General features: G+C 35.5%; 2 protein-coding genes across 3 annotated transcripts; one reads left to right on the forward strand and one right to left on the reverse strand.

The window, feature by feature from the left end:
• Positions 1-1,798: 1,798 nt before the first annotated feature.
• LOC116164727 (rho-related BTB domain-containing protein 1) lies at positions 1,799-19,390 on the forward strand. Of its 2 annotated transcripts, none has more exons than XM_031478938.1 (6): positions 1,799-2,300; positions 2,614-2,858; positions 9,001-10,011; positions 16,229-16,516; positions 16,564-16,797; positions 16,848-19,390. In XM_031478938.1, exons 2-6 carry the CDS (start codon positions 2,679-2,681, stop codon positions 17,136-17,138), a joined length of 2,004 nt encoding a protein of 667 aa, XP_031334798.1. In that variant the 5' UTR covers positions 1,799-2,300; positions 2,614-2,678; the 3' UTR covers positions 17,139-19,390. The 2 variants fall into 2 exon arrangements, with proteins under 2 accessions (XP_031334798.1, XP_031334799.1); XM_031478939.1 differs by lacking the exon at positions 1,799-2,300 and adding an exon at positions 2,340-2,566.
• Positions 19,308-19,979, reverse strand: LOC116164731 (H/ACA ribonucleoprotein complex subunit 2-like protein). The gene is made up of 2 exons (XM_031478948.1): positions 19,734-19,979; positions 19,308-19,689 (listed from the first exon to the last, which is right to left on the reverse strand). Exons 1-2 carry the CDS (start codon positions 19,894-19,896, stop codon positions 19,385-19,387), a joined length of 468 nt encoding a protein of 155 aa, XP_031334808.1. The 5' UTR covers positions 19,897-19,979; the 3' UTR covers positions 19,308-19,384.
• Between the last annotated feature and the right edge of the window lie 298 nt (positions 19,980-20,277).

Here is a 20,277-nt window from a genome sequence, read left to right on the forward strand (position 1 = left end):
AGTTTTGTTAGTTTCACATATCACCGCTTGAGGGTTTTTTTTCGACATTCCGACAGAAATGGTTAATTTTCTCAAAAAAATTAAATGCATTGGTTCGATTTTTTTTTCATGAAAAAGTAGCTAAATGATGCCTAAACAAACTCGCGAAAACGGCATCTCGATATATGGACAGTTTATATACGTACATTTAAAGTATATTCCATGTACGTGCCAGCCCTTTCATTGCACTACATTAACAAATAAAGCAGCTTTTTTGGAGCCATTTAGAAATTACTTTTTTGAAAATGTCTTGGAAACTATTTTTGAACGCATACCACCTTCTAAACTCAAAAATGGTTGAATGAGATCATATTTTCAATAAATATTGAGATACGTAAATATCCCTTATCCTTTATTAAAATGAGGTTTGAGAGGGGGATTAACTAATCCAATTTGAACATAATAGCCTATACCTACGAGTAAAAAATAAACTCGTAGGCCTATATTCATGTTCTAATGTAAGGGTCTTCACCCTTTCGTTACCCAAAGGCTATATTTGAGTTTCCCTATCTGACCATGCGCCGCAAAATAAAGCACCTATCTGTCTACTATAAACAAAATTTAAAGTTTGGGTAAGATTTAGGACTTTAAAAAATGCAGACCTACAAACAAGTAGGCAAGGAGGTGTTTTGTGTCCCCCTTTCAGCTCAAAATCTGATCATTGACGTATTGCCAATTCATGTGACTGTCTCTTCACGGAAAAGTGTTAGTTTTCATACAAGAAGTACATATAAACATCAAACAAAATTTAAACAAATGACCAAATGGTAAAAAAATTTTTGAAAAAACAAGAGAATCGTTGTTTTGAATTTTTAAAACAAAGATTTAGTTTAGCTGTTCAGCAGGAAAATGTGGTTTGTATTTTAGGCACTTTACCCCAACAGGCAGCATTTAATGAAATTTTGTAAGTATACAGTAAATTTTTTTTGTTTTTTTTAATTTTATTTTTTTTAATGTTTTTTTTAAACACTTTTATTTGCAATATGTTAATGTTGTAACCTTTTATTACATTCATAAATATAATAAGACCATTTCAAAACATAACCATAAATTAAGCAAACATTTACACCACAACATGACACGATTTCAAAAAATAAAGCAACATTTTCATACACATGATTCTGCATTGAGGTTAATGAGGTTAAAATGTCAATTTGAAATCAAAGATTAAAGTTTTGCTGTGCTAGCACAGATGCCACCTGTGCGTCTTTTTCAAAATTTTTGGTTTACTTTGGTCCCTTCTATACTACCTACTCAATTTTTTCAACTTGAGATACGGTTACAATAAAATATTTTACTGATTTGACATATTGTTTAGGTTAAATGTGGTATGTCTTCTAGTTTTTTCTAATAGTCTTATAGTTCCTGTGAGCATATTAATAATTAATTTTATATAAATAAATTTACGTTACAATAAATTCAGTTAACTAGGATTTTACACCTACAAATAAATTTAGTGGTTTAACTAGTGATCTCATTGGCTTAAATTTGTCGAATTAATAATGGCGCGAACTTTTAGCGCATATCAAACAAATTTGGGCCAATAGGATTGCGACGCAAAATTTGTGCCAAATTGATACTTTCGAAACGAACCCGGTATAGTGTGTCGCAATTCTAGTGTCAAGGGCCTAAATATAAACCAAGAATCTATGACCTGCGTTTATAAATAGCCCAAATTTAAATTGACGAGACGGAGCGCGCCGCGTCCTCGACTGCCGCATCGAGACCGCTCATGGCGAAGACCGAATTGGACGACAATTATTAATTATTATTTAAGAGTAGAAATAACCGCTAAAAAGTAATAAGAAAATGCGTCGGGTTCAAGAGCCGATTGATCTCGTGACGGCCTCGAAATGGGTTGACGTCACGTTTCAAAAATCGATTTGCGTTACTCATTTCATTTATACACAGCAGCAGCATGAACTCCTTCATGGACGATCCGTTCGTATTCCACAATAAAATGAGCCGTCTCGTAGTAAAGTTTAAATTGGATACAAAAGTGCTGTTGTTTCGCGAATAGGCAACGATAAACAAAAGAAGCGGGGGCCCTCTCTATTAAAAAAATAATGCGCAACGTTGAATAAACGCGTCGTCTTTCATTCGTTGTTATTTTGTCACGCGTCAATGCGAAAATAATTGGAGAAATTTAGAATCGCAAACAAGTTCATCCTGCGTCTTATTTTTGAGTTAAAATAAACATTCAGATAAAGTCGCGACGGGGGCGGCGTACGAGCTGTGTGATGAATGTTTACTAAATAACGGTAAGTGAAGGTGCGCCTTTTAAATTTCAATTCAACTTTCTATACAGTGATGGGGTCAACAATCTGTTCATTGTCTTGACTCCTGCCCTCTGATCTCATTATTTCCTTCTTTGTTAATGACCAACTGCAGCCGGATTTTTCCCAGGCACGCAGGAATTTTATTCGGTTAACGCACGAAAAACAACTTTTCTATCTTATCTTTTGTGTATCTATAATTAGTTTATCAGTCCCAGTTGGAAGAGCGAGCAGTTACCATCGTTTGACATGTTGTTGCCCGAATCGGTGGACGGTTTTAACATTTTTTACTTTGCAGATCTATTAATCAGTGTACATAGGAGGGACGCGAGAGAGGAACGGTGATGGTGATGGGTTTAAGGGATGGACAATGAACAGCCCCATCAGGAATTGGTGAAATGTGTCGTGGTGGGTGATACGGCAGTCGGTAAAACTCGATTGATCTGTGCGAGAGCCTGCAACCAGCAGGTGTCTTTGGCCCAACTCTTGGCCACACATGTACCCACCGTGTGGGCTATCGACCAGTATCGCATCTACAAGGATGTAAGTACTACCATTTCAAAAAGAATTAGTTTCGGTGTTATCTTCGTTGGCCAAAACAAACTTTCACGTGATCTTTCACCCACATTCTTAAAATAGTTACAAAGCTAACAAAAAAAATTGTTGATAAATGCCTTAAAACAGACTTGACCTACACTGTTCGAAGCTATCCAAGGATTTTCTGCAGGGTGAATAAGTAAACCTCTTGTCAAGCCGTAGGTGCAATGTTGAGCACCTTGATTGCGGACTTTGCCAACTTCCATTGAGTCACTATCTTACAAAAAAACTAATCCAAGCACTTGAGCTTTCTAAAAGTACCCACTTAAGTCGATAATATAACTGCAGTGTAATAGGAAGCAGTAAACACTATTATTAAGTATTTAGTCAATTTTAGCAAAGGAGTCATTTGCCTCTTTGCTGGATTTTACAGTTGGAAATGTGACAAAGAGGGACAGAAGGGTACTTTGCTATGCTTTTGCAACCTTTCTTCATTCTATAACCTTTGTTACGGAGTCCGGTTTCCTGTAGGAAGACTCCTATGTCTTACAACTGAAGTTAACATTATTGCAAACTTTGGTCAATTTGTAGCAGTAGGTAATATGAAGATTTTGTTCTCAAGAGTGCAATAGTCAAACCATAACTGCAATTGAGCATCCAGTTATCAAGATAAGACAACATATATTTTGAGCTAAAATTGAAGTCTGGATAAAAAGTCCAACTACACAGTTACAAAACCATTAAAAATGTTAAATTGTATTGTATTGTAGGTACCACAATTTGTTGATTAAAATTTTTTTGTTTAATTATAGTAGGTACCTACTTTGTTCCAAATTTTTATGAGCTTGAATAATGAATTAAGTACATTGAATGTATACTCTCCGTTGTAGCTCTATTAGTAATTAATTAAACATAGTTTTTTATCTACAATTTCCATAAAAAAGGTATTTTGTGGAATATTTTGATAACTCGATGATCAATTGTCTTAACTAAATGATGTGACTTTACTGCCACGAATTTCAAGGATAATAAATCGATCGAAATGCAGAGTTGCTGCACCTGCACCAGAGATCAAGTACCTAACCTCAGTTCTGTTGTGAAGGTCAAGTGTCAATGACCTCTTGCTAAGGGCGTGGCTATAGGTCTACTCCCGGAACCACTCACTTATGATGATACTGCTATAAATTTAAATTCACTACCTATTGTTATTGAAAATAAGATACTGACTGCCATTCATTATTTTCAAAGTGAAATAAAGTCACTACTTCCAATGAAATTTAGGAAAATATCCTTCATCCATTGTTGCCAAGTAATGTGGGATAGAGAATATTTTATAGAGTTTGACAGATTTTGATTGATCTGAATATTATGTGTAGATTCTGAAGATGCAAAGGATTTTAGAGGTTTTGAGGGGTCTGAAAATTATGACGATCTTGAATGTTCTCATAATTATGACATTTTGAAAGTCTAGGGAATGTACATGAGATTTTAAGGGTTCTGATGATTCTGAATCATCGGGCATGTGGATTTAATAGTATATTAAGATACAAGTGTATAAAAGCACTTTAAAGCACGCGCAACGAGTACGTGTGCTTTAAAGGCCTTTTTTCGCACGCATTTAAGTGTTTAAAACGGAGATTGTGATTGAGGTATAATAAAAAAAGATTAATGTTAGAAATCATTTGACAATTCAGGACTGGTTTCGTGTTTATCTGACAGTTGCCATGGAAACAAGTGCATTTACATGAGATTATCTATCATATAAATTTAACTGAATCATGCAATACTGGTCCTTAGTAACGGGCGATCAAAAATGAGTTGCTGTCGAGTCGCCTTTGGAAGTTCAAGTACGATTTCCCATATAAACAAAAATTCCAAAGGTGACTCGACAGCAACTCATTTTTGATCGCATAGGCTTTGTTTTTTACCGTCTGTAAACCGTAGGTACGCAACTTGCCCCTAGAACTTTGACGGAATTGACTGTATAAATATAAAGTTTTTGTGGTATTATAGTAAAAACGAATTGAATGCTCGACATAGTCCACTCAACCTCCACTAACGCATTACTGCTCCATCTGGTCGACAATAAAACTCAAAATTTACTAAATGGTTGAATATATTCAATCAAAAAATCCCCCCCTTTATCAGATACTTAAATGGGGGAAACTTGAATAACTGAAAATTAGATAACTTTAAGAAGTCAAACAAATAACTTTCTCCCGTTAAGTAATAATTTGGGGTTAATTTTTGTTTAATTTACTTAACATGATTAAATAAGAAATTATTAAATCCTAATAAAAATTGTACTGCATCCCTAAAGTATTTATGTTACAGTTTCCGAGTTGCAAACAAAACAAAATTTGCAGTAGCTTCTACCTTTCTCTCTTAATCCGCCCTGCGTCGGCCTCCATAGATTTCGTCAGGCTGAAATCCCCCAGGATAGAGCTCACATTGATTGTTATATGAAATTCCTTTTCTCAGTGAAGGTGAAAATTTTGATATGCATTTACGTCTTCAGATTAAAAAGACCCAGTCCGTGAGGTCTCTGCTTTCCATCAGCTCAAAGATATCAACAGATAAGTTCGCAACTAGGACGACGATGAAAGTTCACGAGTTCACGAATTAGCAATGTTTCTTCAAAAGTTCACAAAAAAATGGTTGTTGTATATACTCTCCGCGATTAAACCGGTTAATTGTTCTTCACAGAATTATCATGAAATTCTATGTAATTTAACTTCGTTTCCGCCCGACGTGAAATTCATCACAACCCACTGGAACTGATTTTCTTTGGTCAACAACCCTTTTCGACCCTTTTCGAGGGTCAAAAACTTAATTTTTCGCGATAAAACCGCGACCTTTACGCTCGAGCTGCCGTTCCTATCTCTTTTTCCTGTCACCAAAACACCCGCTGAAAATTCCGAAACGGAACCAGAAACTCGTTTGTTCGCGTCCAAAATATGCCATCCCCCTCTAGAATCTGGGCCGGCTAACAAAACCTAAAGGGACCCAATGAAATTGAATGTTCCGTGCGGTTCGGCATCACTAAACACTGTATCAAATCGCATTTACTCTTTATGCATGACGTATCACACATGCTGATCTAAGTTTAAACCTACTGAAGATCACCATCCGCATGAACATATGAAAATTTCCGCGATTTTAATTGAATCAAAAATTTTTTTTGAAGAAATTCCTAGCCCCTATTCAAAAGTGCATTAATAATTGTAGTCAAAAGAGTAAATTTTTACTGTTTTCTCCAAAATAGCCAAGTATTATTAGATTGAGCACAAGGGCCATTTATTTTAAAATTCGGCTTTGTCTCCATGGCAACCTGTGTATAGATTTTTATTCTATTTTTCAAATGAATGCACACGAGATTCATATTTTTTAAAAGTATAAATAATATGCAGGGCGTTCTGTGTAATAATGATTATTGTGTGCTAATTAAGCAACATTGTAGCATTAACAACATTAGAAATATGTAGGGTCATAATGTAGAGGTTATTCTTATAATGCATGCCCCCCCCCCCCTTCTGTGCTGCAATAAAAATAAAACTGGCCAATTCCTCTAAGTAATTGATAAATTGATATAAACCGAAACATGTGGATTTTATTCTTAATTTAAGTTTATATCATCAAAATATTACCCCCCTCCCCCCTACCACTCCCTTTGAATTACAAGCAGTATGCAACCAATGGGACGTCCGGTGGGGGATGATGATCGTATGGGTGACACTCCCTATAGGTACAGACGTTTTCAGGTTACATTAACTGCCATCTGTGTGACTTAACGACATTCGTGGTATTTTCACAAATGTTTACAAAACCTTCACAAATGCCGCATTTGTTATTTAATATATTTTCATTTCGAACATTGAATTTAATTGCAAAATAAATTAAAAAATATTTTCTGATGTACATATTATCTGGCGATGTGAAAACTTAAGTGTGAATATCTTGAAAATGGAGTGTCGGAGTCTAAGGATGAGTTCATTTATTTATTTATTATTTATTTTTGCTTTTATTTTTAAGTGGGCGTGATTTCAGCCAAGGCTGCTCTACCAACCCAACCCTCTATACATTTACAAATATCCATAGCCGAACCCGAACTCAAACCAGGAACCCTTAGTACCGCAGCCTAGCTTCAACTCAACTGCGCCACACGGGCCGGCGCATATCCGCAAACGCCTCGTTATCGATTTTTTAAAATAAACTTTGCAAATACAAGATTCAATGTCAAATGTGAACTGTCAAAACTAATAAAATCAAGCGATTATGCAAATGAAGCCACGGCCTACTGGACCATTTTAAAAATTTTACTTTCATTTAGCTAACTACAGAAAATTGATTTTTATTTTTTTGCGCATTTTTGAAAAAAAAATACAATATCTAGTGTGCTATAGAGTGTAGATGTTCAGGCTGTAGTCTGTTTTGGGATAAATTACTCGTGAGATTGATTTTTGCTAATAAAATACTAATCTGTATTACCAGAAATGCGCTTTCATCATGCACATGCTGACTTGTTTTTCTACGAAGAAAAGAGAAAAAGAGACTGAACAAGTCGGAAAATCAATTGACGTGATCAATGATATAAGCCCTTCCGCGTAACATATATTTCAAACTTTAGCAAAATATCTCGAAAACTGCAGGAGATATAAAGAAAAAACGTAACACCCTGTATAGCGAACTGTAACTATATAAGCGTTGCGGACGTATGTTTATATGAACTTTTAATCTTAAAATAAGTCAGAGAATTATCCCTATGCACATAATATGTAGGAACACCCTGTGTAGCAGGCCTGTCAAACTCATTTATCATAAAGGGCCATTTTAAGGTTTTCACATATCGCTGGGGGCCACATGATAAAAAACAATAGCACGAAAAAATAGAGCCCTTATTTTATGTCTAAGAATATGGGTACCAAATTTGGTTCCCGGAAATGAGAGTACAGACAGACTGACATCGAAATTTTGTTTGATTCGGATTCCTGGTACCTCAAAACGTGTATTTCCGTAAAAAAGTGGGGGGTCATTTTTTACCTCGATGCAATATCTCCCTTACTAACGTACAGGTGGTTAAAATGTAAAACTGCCTATTTTAGATATTTTACGTAGAATCTAGTAGTGACGTAGTAACGAACAATGGTCGACCACCGTTTCTGAGATTTGACCAAAACTAGGTATCTTTTAAATGCAACACTCTGTATACTTTAACGACGTACAATTTTTTGAATTCTTTTTCGTGATTACATTGATGTATCATCCTATATTTTTAGCGCATCTTCCAACGAAGTTGGGTGCGCTATTGCAGCCACTTTCTCTGTCTGTCCGAGGCCTTAACTATTCCTACAGTTTTCAAGATATTAAGTTCGTTCTTTTTGCATTCGGTAGCGTATCGCTCTGGCACCTGAGTCAAGGAAAATCTTGACGATTGAACTGCGCATGCGCAGGCTGCGCAATGTTTACTTTTTTATTTATTAATATATTTTGTTGAAATTTTAATCACAGATACTTGTAGTAAAGGCAAATCTATCACACATAGTAAAAATCAGTTGTGCCAACTTTCTTATTTATGGAGATATTTCTTTGAAAGATGCTTATAGTAAAAGCAAACGTATTGCATATTGTAAATATCAGATTAATAAGCGCATGCGCAGGACGCGCAATATCAACTGCGCAGTAAGTGTCAACTTCCTTATTTATGAAGATATTTCTTTAAAATCTTAACCATATATCCTTCTAGTAATGAAAAACATAGCGCACATAGGTATGGCCTTTGGTGGAAGTATTGATCAATTTATGGAAAATGCGCTGAAGTTACTCGCTTTAGGGCGAAAACCTTTTTTCTTGTTTAATTATATTATCATATTTTTCAAAATTTTGAAATGACATGTTTCTACTGTCAACAATTTTTATTGGTTAATATCGGCTGCCTTAGTTACCATGGATACAATAAATAAATCAAAATCTCGATGAATCCATGGCCTACTATTTAAAAAGAGTAAACAATAAGGTTTTTATTGATTTTCATCGCTCAAATTAAAAGTACTTTCACTTTAGTTGGACTTGGATAACGAGTTTCGAACTTGGTTCCAGTATAGAAACCATGTAATTTGTAAATATGTACTAAAGTGGAATATATTTTTAGGTGTTGGAAAGATCATGGGAGGTAGTAGACAGCGTAAACGTATCGCTCCGACTATGGGATACATTTGGAGATCACGAAAAAGACAGAAGGTTCGCTTACGGACGCTCGGACGTTGTACTCCTGTGTTTTAGCGTAAACAATCCGATTTCGTTGCGAAACTGTCGTCTGATGTGGTATCCGGAGATACGTCGTTTCTGCCCGAACACGCCCGTACTTTTAGTAGGGTGCAAAAACGACTTACGTTTCATGTATCGCGACGAAGCGTACCTTACGTTCTTTAGAGATAGAAGCTCGTTTGTTCGCGCGACACGTAAATGCGATTTGGTTATGCCGGACGAGGCGCGCGACGTCGCTCAAGAGCTCGGACTGTACTATTACGAAACGTCGGTGCTGACGTACTTTGGAGTTAACGAGGTTTTCGAAAATGCGATTCGGGCCGCTTTGCAAGCTCGCCGGCAGCAGAGGTTTTGGCAGACTAATTTGAAAAAAGTGCAGAGACCGCTATTACAGGCGCCTTTTAAACCTCCGCCTCCCCCGAAACCGGAGGTGAATATATGCAATAGCTCGTACACTGAGGATTTGCACCAGCTTTGGATAAGCAAGGATCATTCGGACGTCGTCTTGGTGGCGGGATCCATAGGATTTTCGGCGCACCGGTACATACTGTCGTCGGCCAGTCTGGCGTTTTATAAATTGTTTACACTCGAGATGAACGCCGATATAACGCGTAGTACTAGCGATTCGAGCATGGTCAGCTCCCTGGGAGATTTCAGCGATGACAATGAGAGCTTGCTGAGGACCGAACAACGAACGTGGCGTCGTCGCGCCAGCTGCCAAGCTTTACCGCCTCCCCGTGAGCTCGATCATCCCGCATTTCAAGCTATACGTACAATTCAGTCGGAGGGACAAACTGTCGTTACTCTAGGAAAATTAGTTAGTCCGGCCGCCATTCGCCAATGCTTGCAATTTATTTACACTGGAACTATCGATCATCATCAGCCCGATTTACAGGTATGTAGCGTAGCATTTGAAATTAACTGCCTCTGGTAAATTTTGGAGAGTAAAAATCCACTTAACTATTTGCGATCCAAAAGCTGAAAGGTGTTCAGAAAGTATCTCCCAACATTTTTTAAACGTCTACGAAGATTTTAGGGACTTTCAAAAGTGCTTGCCTTTTTCAAAAACCTACACGACTTTTTTATATAATTTAAAAAATTTAGTTCTCAAATTTTGAAAACACGAAAAGAAAAATCGGACATGAAAAACTATCCGGGTTGCACAATGGATTCGAATCAACACACAATTAATTGATTGGTAATGACAGAAATTTATTCCGAAACAGGTGAAAAAAATTAAATCAAAATCCCTGCAAGAAAGAAAAGTTTAAAAAAGCTTGTTTGGTTGGACACTGTACTCACGCGGTCAACAAATCAAATAAAACATAAATCTCTATTTACAATAGGTTTTTTGATAAGACCAGCTTCGACTTGACATGTCCCCACTTCTGCTGACATGATTCGCGCAATTCTTTGTAATACCTTATCTCTTAACAGCGATAAAACAGATGCAATAATTAATTTTCGTCTGATAATAAAAATCCTTATCGCAATCGACCAGATGTGCCTTATACAGGGTGGGCCATTAGTGTGTGGGTGGACGCTTGTGGGTTATTAACGCGCATATTTCAAATTCATTGTGGGTGAATGTTGAAGGACCCTTTAGGCTACAACCTAAAAATATTTTCAACGAAATTGCAATTATTATACAGGGCGATTTATATCAAAGTTGTATTTTTTTATATGGAACCCCCTGTACATTATTACATATTTCGATTTCTTGGTCAATTTTAGTGTGACTTTATGTATTACACATGATATCTAAAATGAGTCGTATATTGAAATAATAATTTTTCTCTTATTTTTATTTAAACTTTTTATATTGATTTTCTTAAGTTTTTGTTTTATTTTATTTGGAGTAAATTTTTTATAAATTCAATTGTTTGTAATTTTTAACGGCCTATTAATTACTGGCAGGCTTTGGAAATCGAAAAACCCTGTGAATTATTAGAGATTGTTGAATAACAAAAAATATGTAAAAGATCAATATCGATATGCTTATATTATTAAATAGGTAATAAAATCCTACATTTGATGTGAAAATTGACGGAGTGATTTCTTCACAAAAGAAGTTTAACTTTAGTGATTTAGTATTTCGGTGTATGTTAGTACATTTCATGATTATACTACCACTGCAAATTCACGGCCTTCTAAGTTTTATGATAACTGTGATATTCAAGTTTTACTGGACACCTACTTTTTGAAAAAACGACGAAGTGCGGCTAAACTACTCAATTTAGATATCATAATTATGTAATACATAAAGTCATACTAAAATTGACCAAGGAATCCAAATATGTAATAATATACAGAGGGTTCCATTAAAAAAAATGCAACTTTGATATAAATCACCCTGTATAACAATTGCAATTTCGTTGAAAATATTTTTAGGTTGTAGCCTGAAGGGTCCTTCAACATTCCCCCACAATTAATTTTAAGTATGTGCGTTAATAAACCCACAATCTTCCACCCACACACTAATGGCCCACCCTGTATAAATTGAGTAATTTACATTTACAATATTAAAAATATCGCCCATTAGAAAATGAGTGTACTTATGTCTATGCATCCCTCACTTTTATGACATAACTACTGGTAGTAAGAGGGTCGAAATTTTGGGGTCTGGGCCGATTTTTGATATTCAGAAACTATATCAGAAAAAGGCCTGTTCGGTGCCAGCACTGAAATTTTTATGCTATCTGATACTACTAATTATAAAATGACTATTCTGCAAGGATAGGAAATTTTCCAGGAACTTTCCATAGCATTTAAGAGGTCCCACGCTTTCTCTGGGCTTTTTCAGAGACAGACGGGCATTGAAAGCTCTGGAAGGTTACATAAGGCTCTGAAGACCATATACGTGGTTTTGGAAGGTCTTCTGACACACTTGGTCACTTAAGTTATTTTCAGAGGCTTGTTTAGCCCATTTGTATAGTTCTTGAGAAACTTCAAACCTTTTTTAAAAATTCCTACGTCAGGTGAGTCTACAGGGTGTTTCGAAATTCCCGCACACGGACTGTGGGATGGTGTTATACAACGAAAACTGAATAAAAAGTTCCTCTACCAGTTTTTGATCAGACCGGCACTTTTTTTTTCGACGTGCTGAAGCTTATGTTTACTAGCAGACGGCGGACATTTTGAACAACTGTTGTAATTACGTACTCGTCATAATTATAGTTTATTTTGAACCTTCTTTTGTTTTTAAAAATGTGTTGTTATTAAGTTTAATCAGTGGCGCAGCGAAGGGGGGGGGTGGAGATTTTTAAAACCGTGGTAACTCGAAAAATAGCGGTCTGATGGAAAAGTGGTGCAGGTACTTTTTGTTCAGTTTTTGTCGAATAACACTATCCCATAATCCGTGTGCGCGAATTTCGAAACAACCTGTATAACGGCTTTAAAAACCATCGTCTTATAAGTTTCAAACTCCTTTCCGGTTGTGTTATTCTGTTTCAGAACAGTTTTTTTATACGCTGTTGGAGGACCTTTCTGACGCTCGTCTTGTTCTGGAAGAGCTGAAGCTCTTGAGGAAGTGTCTGGAAACAGTCAACAACTTTTCAAAACTTCATCAAAGCTTCATACACTCTCTTCAGGGCATTCTATCGCCTTCCTAAAGTGTTTAGGTATCTTTGTTCTTTAGAATCACCTATAAATATCCCGAAAACGTCAGAAACGCTCTAGAAGGTAATTAGAAATCTCGGTAAAGCGTTAATAACGCAATCAACCCTAACCTTTTCTTCTGCATTAAAGAGCTTGTAATGATTTTCTGTCTTCTTTAAAATTTTTCACACCAGCACAAAGACTCCGAGGATGATCCAATTTCGAGCACGTTTATTTGGTAATTATTACGGATAAGCGCTCACGATTTAGTTCGCGTTTGTACCTTTTTAAGTAGAACTTTTTTAACGGGCATCTAGCGTTATTTCGCAAAGTTAACAAAAGCACACCTTATCAACAACCTCACGCAATGAAACCTCTACTCAATCTTTCACCAACAGGCGACCCGTTGTCTATACTGGCATTGTTATCTTTACTTTTCCATCACTACACGTGTTTATGAATAATAATAATAATAAATAGTCTTTATTGTAGGTATTAAGGCTTCTCTGTAGTCAATTTGTATTTCAGTGTTATTGCAATTGGTTAGACCACCAACAATACACACTGCTACATGTTCTCCTTCAGTGAAACGAACGATGTATCTATCCTTCTCAGTTTTGCATATTCTCTTCATTTATTGTTAAACACAATAGACCATGTATAATGATCAAGGACTAATTATGCAAACAAGTTTATCGAAAAGCTGTACAATATTTGACTGGAGATGCACAAATACCTATTTCTATTACCGTTGAATAAATTACTTATTCAATGCATTTACTGCATTTTTCTATAATGACACCTTCTGTAAATTGCCTGGTTTTCAGGTAATTAGTGGACTAGATTAGCATTGTTTGTTATAACATTTTTTAATTACCCCTTTATTTCTTGTGATTTGTTCTAATCATTTTTACTGATTTATAAATTTTTATAGTTATTATTAGATAGACATGTGCATGAATGAATTCACTTAGGTATGGTAGATCCTAAAAAAACCGACACTTCGAACGCCTAAAATAAATCTTTCTTTACTTATATACAAGGGTGAACAACAACAAAAATTGTATGTTTTTCATAAAAATGGTAGCTAACATTTAAAATTCTGTTACAATGATTAAAAGTATAACATTTATACTGATTCTAAACAAACCCTTATCTTTTCAAAAATTAATAACAATTGTACATTTAGCGTATTACTTATTTATATCTAGGCACGATCCATGGAGAATTTTTCCGAACATCTATTGTGCGGTAAGATGACTTCACTTTTTTGCCCTGAATTCAATGGTAAAAATAAAATTTACTTGATTCTCCTATTTTTTGAGGGACAAATATTCCTGTTGATAAAGTTGATATCAGTCCATATAGAAAAAAGAAGTAGGTAGTAGTAAAAAATTTACCGGTTTCTGTCGCTACATAGTATTGGAAATTTGAAAAAAATTCGCCAAGTTGATGTGAAGTTTGTGGGACTCCATCAAAAGGTATTCTCAAACGGAAAGATAAATAGTCGAATTTTTTTAAAAGTGCAAGAATTTTTTTATATCCACCACTTTCACTAACTTGACTTTACATGAGCAAAACAGTGACACTTTGTTTTAAATAAAATTGTCAGTGTCGGCCATTAGTTGTCGTATCCCGCTTAGGAATTTAACTAAAAAGGGGAATTGTATTTATATCGGTAGCGTTTCTTTTATATAACATACCACGACGTTTCCTATGTTTATGTTCCGCTAATAAGTGAAAAAATGCGTCATTTGTTATCTGTTGGGGGCAACTTTATGGAAAGCAAATGCCCCATTTGGGTCCAAATAACATATATTTGAAGAGTGCGCACAAACTTTTTCCCGGCACAACTTTTGGCAGTCAAAAAACCTCAAAATTTTTGTCATTTTTTCGTTTTTCGCATAAAACTCGAAAACGGTCCATTATTTTGAATAACACTTCTTTAGAAAATTAAAGAAAACAAAATTATGCGTCGATAAAAAAAAACAAACAAAATCGGTCCAATAGAAAAATTTTTAAAAGCGATCAAAAAACGCCAATTTTTTCCAACGAATTTCAAAAATTGGTCCAATTTTAAATTGTTGGTACTTTTTGAACTCTCTGATTGATGTTCTACAATCTTTAGGGAGGGGGGGGATAGAGGATTTTATCGTTCCTTTAGAGCCACAACGCATTAAAAAAAGGTTAACTCAGTTCTTTAGAAAAGTTTTTTTTATCGACGCAGACTTTTGTTTTCTTTAATATAATAAAGAAATGTTATTCATAAAATATGAACCGTTTTCGAGTTTTAAGCGAAAAATTGAAAAAAGTTCGAACGTTTTAAGGTTTTTTGGATGCCAAAAGTTGTGCCGGGAAAAAATTGGTGTGCACTCTTCAAATACATGTTATTTGGACCCAAATGGACCATTTAAAACGTTAAAATCGTTTACACCACATTTTGCAGAATCGGCCCTTCTGACTGCTCCGCATACTGGATTATCTGAGGAAACTGATAATTTTAGATGCAAATATACACAAACGAGTAATTTAGTCATATTTGATTTGATCTAACTAAACAAAGTGCTACGCTTCTGGTAGTTTGAAAGTATTGTTATAAAACAGAGTTCATATTCAGCACTACTTATGATTTAATATGTGAAGTACCTAGTATTGTAGTACCCCCCGCCCCGTCAAAGGGAAATATTATTACAGCCTCATTATAGGGTTTTTTTTATTTCTTGAAGCATCCTGATGGGATGCAAAAGGTTTTAGAAATAAAAAATTATTTCCAATGTACCTATAATAGGATATCCATTTTTCGTCTTGGGAATATGTGGCATTATGATTTACAAATCAACAGCATTCAAATAAATAAATAATAAATAGTAATTTATCTAATCCATATCATTAGGAACGGCGTAGGGTATTGCCAGGTAGTTTCTTTTGTTTTCCCTTTCAAGTAATGAGTTGTCGCCTCAGGCGTTATAAGTGCAATTTGAGTTGCCTATCTTTACGTTAGCGTTTTGATTTTTTTCTGAAGATCGCGAAACATATTTTTTTAAATATATGCATTACTATCATAGATGGAAATAATATCTTTAAGTACCGCCGTAAGAAATACTGTCGGATTTCCAAATTGGTGCTATACGTTTTTCTACTCCCATTACAACGGCGGTTATTTACGAAAAACGATTTTTCTATTCATCAATCTTCCTAAAAAACTAAGATCGATGTTTCAATTTTTTTAAGTACCGCCGTTCTTTTCATCATTGCAAAGAGTATCCACTATCGAGAATTTGTTAGACTGCAACTACAAAAGCAGAATTTCATAAGAAAGTTTAGCTATTTTTCCAATATGGCGGATTGACTACAGAGGAGCCTTAAGTAGAAAAAGAATATAAAAATGAAGAAAATTAAATGCTAATTTTAAAATAACAATTTGGCGAAAAATAATGATTTTTAAAATTTCTAATTTCTCTGTAACATCCAAAATCTTGATAGTGGTCATCTAAAATCGTATCATTTTTGTGTAGGAAACACGTCAGGCCGCCGAATTTCTGGAACTGCCACAACTGCTAGTGTTACTAATTAACATACAACAATGTGGAAATGTAAGTAACGGAGCACAATTACAAGAAACGCACGAGGCGCATTTAAGACGTAAATTGCAAGATTTGTGTTTGGAGCAAGGCCTGTTTGCCGACATCGTATTCGAGCTGGACGACGGCGCGTGCGCGGCCCATAAGGCGATGTTATCGGCACGTTGCGAAGTGATGAAGGCGATGTTCGGCGGCGATTTCCGTGAGAGTCAGGCCAAAGTGGTGAGTTGCATCGAACGAGCTTGTCGTCTCTGATGTGTCTAATACAGATTGAATTTCCCGGAGTGAGAGAGTACACGTTCCACAAGTTGTTGTATTATTTGTACACCGACGACATTCCCGGGGTGTCGGCGAGTCGGTGTGTTAATTTATTGGAATTAGGTAATAGATTATGCTTGCCGCGTCTTGTCAATTTAGTGGAGAAACGGGTTATCGAAGATTTAGAACGGCTTCAAATGTCGGAAACTATCGAACAGTGTTTACGTTTATTAGAGCCTGTTAAGGTTTGTATACGAAAATTGATGACCGTAATAGTGACACGATTTGATTGCAGTTACACAATGCTCATCAGTTGGCTGATTGGTGTATGAACCATTTGTGTGTTAATTATAATAAATTGTGTCGTATGTCTCCTCGAAGCCTACGTTTGTTGCACCCGGACAATCAGGCGTACTTGGTCGAACATCGATGGCCGCCTGTTTGGTATTTGAAAGATTACGACTACTACCAAAAGTGTTTAGTAGAACGTGATCGTGAAAATAAACATGCGCTTAAATCAAGCTCGGGTTGTTTATGCTTCTCACGCAAGTCTGAATCCGATCCAGCTCTCGCTGGGCATCTTTAAAGCATATGCTGTGACTACTTTTTATAAAATGTGTTCTTTATTATTTTCAAACTACTCGATTGTATATTCGTGTTCATAATACCACATTATATAACGTTACTTTCTTACATTACTACTCGGCACACTCAATTAGCAATTCGAATAGAATATATCTCTATCATATAACTAATATAATATAATGGTGTTTGTCCAATTGAAACATCGATTTGAGCAATCCGTAGTTACGTCTATAATACTCACACACGCGGCTGCTTTTGATCGAATTTCCATCACTGAGAACTGTGATATGATGGTCTGAGCCAAAAAGTTATTCCCTAACTTACGAAGATGTAGACAAGTCACACGAATATTTTTTTGTAAGATTTCACCCCATTATTGGACCTAACCCCCTCCCCCACATAATTCCAACTCAATTCCAGAATTTTACAAATATTAAAAGATGATACAGTGAAATAACACAAATTTTGTAAAAGAAAACATTTTAAATACGCTCTTGACACATGGGTGGGCATATATAAAAAATCCCCAACGCTGAGGGGTACTTATTTTGTAACATTTGGCTGTATCTGGAATATAAGCACCTTTACCACTGGATCAAACTCACAAAATGTCTTTCAAAAAATAATTCTGTTAATTTCTGAGTAACCTTAAGCGAGTTATGCCCATTTAATAGATGAATAAAATGTAGTCATTTATATGTATGGGGTCCCATACTTCCTAGAGGGCGCCACAGCCTGCCATGAAATCCTTTGGGGCATCCTTATATGACTGCATGGTAAAAAGACAGATCTTTGTTTCGGATGCTTGAACTCGGCAAAGCTTTAAAAACAAGTTGACACAGTGGAAATGCCATTTTCTCAGTTTTTTCCTTATTGCTTTCATACCAAGCAAATTATTCTAGTCTTATGGGAATATAGCTCGCTGATTGATATTATCAAAAAAATATAGTACCATTGAATTTATAAATTCAATGATAGTACCTTTAAACTACTCCTTGTCGGATGTCTACCCAAGTATGAAGGAAGTATTTAAAAAAACTTTCCAAATCTTTAAAAAAAATTTTCCATCAATCACCCTATTTATTTTAAAATAGCAGGAGACCTAATTGGACCCCCCCCCAATCTATTTCAAATTTAATTTTATATGTGAATTACACGCTTCTCATCCGACTTGCTGTTTTAAAAGTCAAGTTCTAGTATTATAATGTGTAAGTAATTAATGTATAAACATTCGATTTGGAATAGTTAAATCAAAATGGTGGAGGGGGCTGAACTTAAATAGACTGTGCCCCCCACAATAAATTTCACACTCCTATCCACTTAATTATGGAACATTCCTAATTTGGAGTTGCGGGGCTAGGTCCTGATGGAGTAGAATATTTATGCAGACTGTACAGTAGTGTATTAAAGGAACTGCAATGGAACAAATGAGCTCAAGAAGTAAATAGATGTATAAAAAAATATTTGTGCAGCCCTCGATACAAATTACATGCATATCTTCCTTTTTGGTTTCATACGCGCAGACTTTTTGGACCACACCGAACTAAAATTGTGCTTCATCTCGTTAACGAATAATCACATTCCTGTTTATTTTAGGACCAATTTTTACGAACATTGTAGTCAATTAGGAATTTATGAATGTACCAAATAAAAAAGAAGTAAAAAAATTATATTTGATACATTTACGAGATTTGATTTCACTCGTTATGTTTTTCTTTACTCGCACGCTTCTTTTCTCAAATTTGCATTCCATCCATATTGACTGAAATATTTAAGAGTGAGCCTTTGTAAGATAATGGATGCTTTGTGCGAGTCTACTGTGACTTACTTCGAAGCATCCATATTTCCAATAATATACAAGTAATATGTGCCAGTCTTATATGTATTAAATGGTGTGTTTTAACAATTGGCAAAATCCAACGGCTGTAAGCTGTCTAAATTGATTCATCAAGGTGAAGCAACTACTTTTTCTTCTACAGAAAAAAACACTTGTGGTAACATTTTAATTGGGATCTAGTAGAAACCATTCCTCATTAACCCGCTTAAGATTTTTTATTTAAACGTAACAAAAACTTAGATCACACAAACTGATTTAGTATAGGAATTGCGTACGGTTTCCGTCTAGATCCTTTTCAGTTGTGTTCATTGACAATCGATGTAGGTCAGTCAATAATCAAAAAAAACGTTTTATTATTGTGTAATTCTTGTCCAATGTATTTGCGCAAATTATGAAATAAATCATTTTTATTATAACTCTACAGCTAACGTTCTTATTTCCTGCTTTAATTCGTCAAATATTTCCTTGTAGTCCTCCTTTTCACGAACCAAAGCAAGCAACGCACCTCGTTTCAGTCCCAATGCTGCGCCCAAATCTGCACGACTGGGTGTGTAGCAATACGGAATGTTTTTATCTTCACAAACGCCAGGGAGGTGAATCATTATGTCGATTGGCGATATATCGGCGGCAAAAAATAGTATTCCCGTCTCGCCCTTACGTATTCGCTTCTGTACATCTTTTAATCCGTTCCGGACGTACGTTTTATGTTTGGACGCTAACAAAGAGAACCTTAATGCGAGAAGGCAGGGCTTCTCTTACCTTTTTTAAGAAGTTTGTAGCACTTTTTTGTTAGCTTTTTGGAGGCCATCGGTTTTGCAATAACACACGCGTTTTGTATTTTCTGTTCGTATGGAATATCTTCTGTTTCCTCCTTATTGATGATACTGTCATCGTTTTCATTATCCTTTTTTGTTTTACCCATTTTATTTATACAAACTTGCACGTTTGATTTTTTAGGTTATGTTATTGTAACATTGGCTAGGTTGCTTGTGGTTGTTGTACCCACTGGCATCTAGAAATTAATCTAACTCTCACATTGCGCGTGCGTGGCTCATTTGTAAATAAATTAATACATAAATATCAACAAAATTATTTTTTTTTAAAGAATGTGTTGAAGCTTAGTTTATTATTAGTACCGCTGTCACTGTCGAGCTTCAACTCAACTGCTGCACGAGTAGAGTAAAACCGCAACATTTTAAGGCTTTTTTAAGTTTTTGTTCTATATTTCCTAAACTATGCCTTTTTCGTCGAAAGCCGCTATATACGTTTTTGAAAAGCATTAAATGTGTGACAATTTACGCCC

The sequence above is a fragment of the Photinus pyralis genome, unplaced genomic scaffold, assembly GCF_008802855.1.
Source record: "Photinus pyralis isolate 1611_PpyrPB1 unplaced genomic scaffold, Ppyr1.3 Ppyr1.4_LG2, whole genome shotgun sequence".
Lineage (NCBI taxonomy): Eukaryota > Metazoa > Arthropoda > Insecta > Coleoptera > Lampyridae > Photinus > Photinus pyralis.

Excerpts from the sequence above, each read along its gene's own strand:
- LOC116164731 (XM_031478948.1), bottom strand. The coding sequence starts at position 19,896 with ATGGGTAAAACAAAAAAGGATAATGAAAACGATGACAGTATCATCAAT. Across the intron at positions 19,690-19,733 it reads CTACAAACTTCTTAAAAAAG|CGTCCAAACATAAAACGTAC; the intron begins GTAAGAGAAGCC and ends TCTCTTTGTTAG.
- LOC116164727 (XM_031478938.1), top strand. The coding sequence starts at position 2,679 with ATGGACAATGAACAGCCCCATCAGGAATTGGTGAAATGTGTCGTGGTG. Across the intron at positions 2,859-9,000 it reads AGTATCGCATCTACAAGGAT|GTGTTGGAAAGATCATGGGA; the intron begins GTAAGTACTACC and ends ATATATTTTTAG. Across the intron at positions 16,798-16,847 it reads GTTTATTAGAGCCTGTTAAG|TTACACAATGCTCATCAGTT; the intron begins GTTTGTATACGA and ends ATTTGATTGCAG.